Below are 3,441 nucleotides of genomic sequence, written 5' to 3' on the forward strand. Positions count from 1 at the left end.
CACACACACACACACACACACACACACACACACACACACGGTGACTCAGCAGTAGTAATCAGTAGTAATTGCACCGCCCTTAAAGTCTACCAGATGGACTGCATTTAGTTGGTGTTTCCTCCGGTGATCCCTTTGAACTTACCTTTATGTTCCCGCCCCCCTCATGTTTTTTTTTATTTTGTTTATGCATAATGGCCTTTGCTAACAATTATTTTCTGTTAGTCTACGACCTGCTGGTGTCTCCAGACTGCCTGCCGGATTTGCTCCAAGGAAGTCTAAAGAACAAAGGTCGGAATGAAGCCTTCCTCCTCTTGTCCTTCAGGCTCCAAAATAAGGCCCCCACCTCGCTGTTTAGTGTGATCAACCCCAAAGAGAACAGCAAGTACCTGGAGCTCAGCGTGCAGGCCAAACTCAGCAAAGGTGTGTCATCATGGCAACACACGTTGTGGCATTTGCGACATCTTTGTTTTTAACCTTTTGTCATTCCCTCTCTGCATCCTAAGTGACTCTTCGGTACCAGAAGGTTGACGGCAGGTTTGGGACCACCAGTTTCAATCACGCGGCTCTGGCAGAYGGACGCGAGCATCACGTCATGCTGCACGCCAGCGGCCTCCAGCGCGGCCCCCCTCGCCTCAACATCTACGTGGACTGTAGGCTGGCTCACACTCTGAATGATCTGCCGGCCGCGTTCGGGTCCCTCCCGCCTGGCCCCAACAAGGTGGCCCTCAGGACCCTGCAGTCGAGCAGACAGGTGGATAAAAAAAAAAAAACGATTTCAGACGCAAGGTTGATTCATAACCCCGCTTTATTCTGGTATCTGTTATTCCTCTTTAAGGATGAACTGACTGACTTGAAGCTGGTCATTGAGGACACCATCGACAACGTGGCAACTCTGCAGGACTGCAGCGTGCAGCCAGATGATTCCCTGCACCTGCTGGGTGAGCAGCAGGACGTCACATGAGCTTAGTAAAAATCAGCTGGCAGGAGATATGCATCCTTTCAATATTGGAGCTTTAATTTGACTGCGATTTGACTCAGATATTCAGGGGGGCAGGGTGGTGCAGGATCAGACGAGCATGCAGGAGCTGAAGAACATGATGGCTGAGATGAAGGAGCTGCTCAACCAGCAGGTGATCTGTTGCCCCAGACCTGCAGAAAATGTCTGACATAAACACTGGAGCAAAGCAGCATAAACGCTAGGAATAAATAAATGCAAAAATTAAGATAAGGTTGGTTTTTTTTTTGGAAATGTTGGAGCATTTACAGCTTTAAGAAACCTCTATTCTTTGGAGAAATTTTGCAATAACATCTGCTTTTTGTTCTTGGAACATAAAGAAGACATTGTTCATTTTCAGGAGCTGCTTTCTTTCAAGTCATTTACTTACATAACCTCATCAGAGTGTTACTGCAGCTGTGCAAAAGTTTTACTTTTACTATGTACTATAATTTTACTTTTACTATTGAAGTCAACTAGATGGTATATACAAGCAGTACTACAAACAGAAAGCAATTTACTGATAAAATATTGTGCATTTTTTGCAGAACAGCGGTCTAGGAAGCACATTATTTTTTAATTGAAGGATCCAAAATATTCAAGAACAGAGTTGTCAGCTGGTGTAAATAATCTATTTTWTGTGGCTTTCAGGCTTTGTAGCTTTGTAAAGCTACACTGTATGATCTCTTTAGAGCAAAAATGTAATTGATAGWTAGGATTTTAGATGGGGAAGTGCGACGTTAAGCTTGTTGGATGGAAACGTTTGATTAATCTCTTTTTTATTTTTTTTTATTTTTTGCCACTTCAATAGAAAACAAAACTGAATGTTAATTTCTTAATTTCTGCATCATCAGTGGCTTTTTTATTATACTATAGTAAAGAGGAAAAAGAAAAAGTAGAATTTATCTATTTTCTTATTAATTGTAAAGTGAAAACACCACTTTTCTGCTCTTCTGAATGTAGATTAAAGAAACAAATTTCCTGAGGAATACCATTGCAGAGTGCCTGGCCTGTGGTAAGCTGCAAAAAAAAAAAAAAAAAAGCCACATTACTGACTTATAGAGCTAAGACTTTAGATCCTAAAGAGACATTTCAACATTTTTTGTTTGGCATAGATTCACCCACAGACCCTGGAGGCAGACCCACCAACCCACGTCCAGCTCCAAGTGCTGATCAGGTGGACTATAAGCCTGAACATCTGACTCTGTGCCCAGCAGGGACCTGCTTCAGACAGAACATGTGCATCCGTTCAGAGTCGGGGGGTTTCACCTGCGCCCCCTGTCCCGATGGGTACACAGGAGATGGGGTTCACTGTGATGACGTGGACGAGGTACACGATTCAACCAGTGCAGCAGCCAGTAAGTGAAGGCAGCTTTGGATAACCGTTTAACAYTTTTTTCTRTCTGAGTTTTAGTGCAAATTTAACCCCTGCTATCCTGGAGTGCGGTGTGTGAACACTGTTCCTGGTTTTCGCTGTGAGAAATGCCCCCGGGGATTCACAGGACCAGAGTTAACTGGTGTTGGAGTGTCTTATGCTAAATCAAACAAACAGGTGTGATTAGAGTTCTGCTTGATTTAGCTGTTCCCAAATAAAAGAAATCATCCAATGTGAACATTATTGATCTGGTTTTCCTCCCAGACGTGTGAAGATCTGGACGAGTGTGTGGGCCCGCCTGAGAATGGAGGCTGCACGGCCAACTCTCTCTGCTACAACACTGTGGTAAGACGGCTGGAACTGCTGCAAAGACGTTTGGATTTTACATCAGCGGTGACCGTCCTGGCTCTCCACTGCCTGCTGTCCTCGACAGGGTTCTTTCCACTGTGGAGAGTGTAAGGCTGGCTTCACAGGCGACCAGGTACGAGGCTGCCACGGCACCAGGCTCTGCCCCAACGGACAGCCCAACCCGTGTGATGTCAACGGTGTGTGCGTGGTGGAACGGGACGGCAGCCTTAGCTGTGCGGTAGGATTACACATATTCCTCCTGATGTTCTGTTACATTATTCCACATTCCATAAATTTGCTCTTTCTGACCTTTTTTCTTCTTTTTTTTTTTTGGTTGATGTCAGTGTGGTGTTGGTTGGGCTGGGGATGGTTACGTCTGTGGGAAGGACACAGATATTGATGCGTATCCTGACGTTAACCTCTTGTGCACGGACAACAAATGTAATAAGGTACTCAATTATACGTCCACTTGGTTCTCTGGATGGTGTTCACATATGGCTTTTTCTTTGCATGATAGAGCTTGAACCAGCATATGTGGATGCCTGGCAATGGTTTGTGGAAGTGTCCCTGAGCCCTTGCAGTGATATTGATCTTTGTTTTTTTTTATACACACTCTAAAAATGAAATGTTGGATTTACTTAACCATGTCATGTTACCTGGTTCCACTTAAATGAGTTGAGTAAATTCAAAGCAACATACTCATGTTCTTTGGTTAAAAAACTGG

At 44.2% G+C, this 3,441-nt stretch overlaps 1 protein-coding gene across 1 annotated transcript in view; it reads left to right on the top strand.

Moving 5' to 3' along the window:
* Positions 1 to 222: 222 nt before the first annotated feature.
* LOC106534378 (thrombospondin-4-B) overlaps positions 223 to 3,441 on the top strand; it is a gene marked incomplete at its 5' end in the record, with an annotated part of 8,830 nt that continues 5,611 nt past the window's right edge. The window contains 10 exon segments of the mRNA XM_014030999.1: positions 223 to 420; positions 504 to 751; positions 836 to 938; positions 1,039 to 1,130; positions 1,958 to 2,009; positions 2,110 to 2,324; positions 2,409 to 2,546; positions 2,634 to 2,714; positions 2,803 to 2,955; positions 3,062 to 3,166. Coding sequence (XP_013886453.1) covers positions 223 to 420; positions 504 to 751; positions 836 to 938; positions 1,039 to 1,130; positions 1,958 to 2,009; positions 2,110 to 2,324; positions 2,409 to 2,546; positions 2,634 to 2,714; positions 2,803 to 2,955; positions 3,062 to 3,166 — 1,385 coding nt within the window.

The sequence above is a fragment of the Austrofundulus limnaeus genome, unplaced genomic scaffold (assembly GCF_001266775.1).
Source record: "Austrofundulus limnaeus strain Quisiro unplaced genomic scaffold, Austrofundulus_limnaeus-1.0 Scaffold1158, whole genome shotgun sequence".
NCBI lineage: Eukaryota > Metazoa > Chordata > Actinopteri > Cyprinodontiformes > Rivulidae > Austrofundulus > Austrofundulus limnaeus.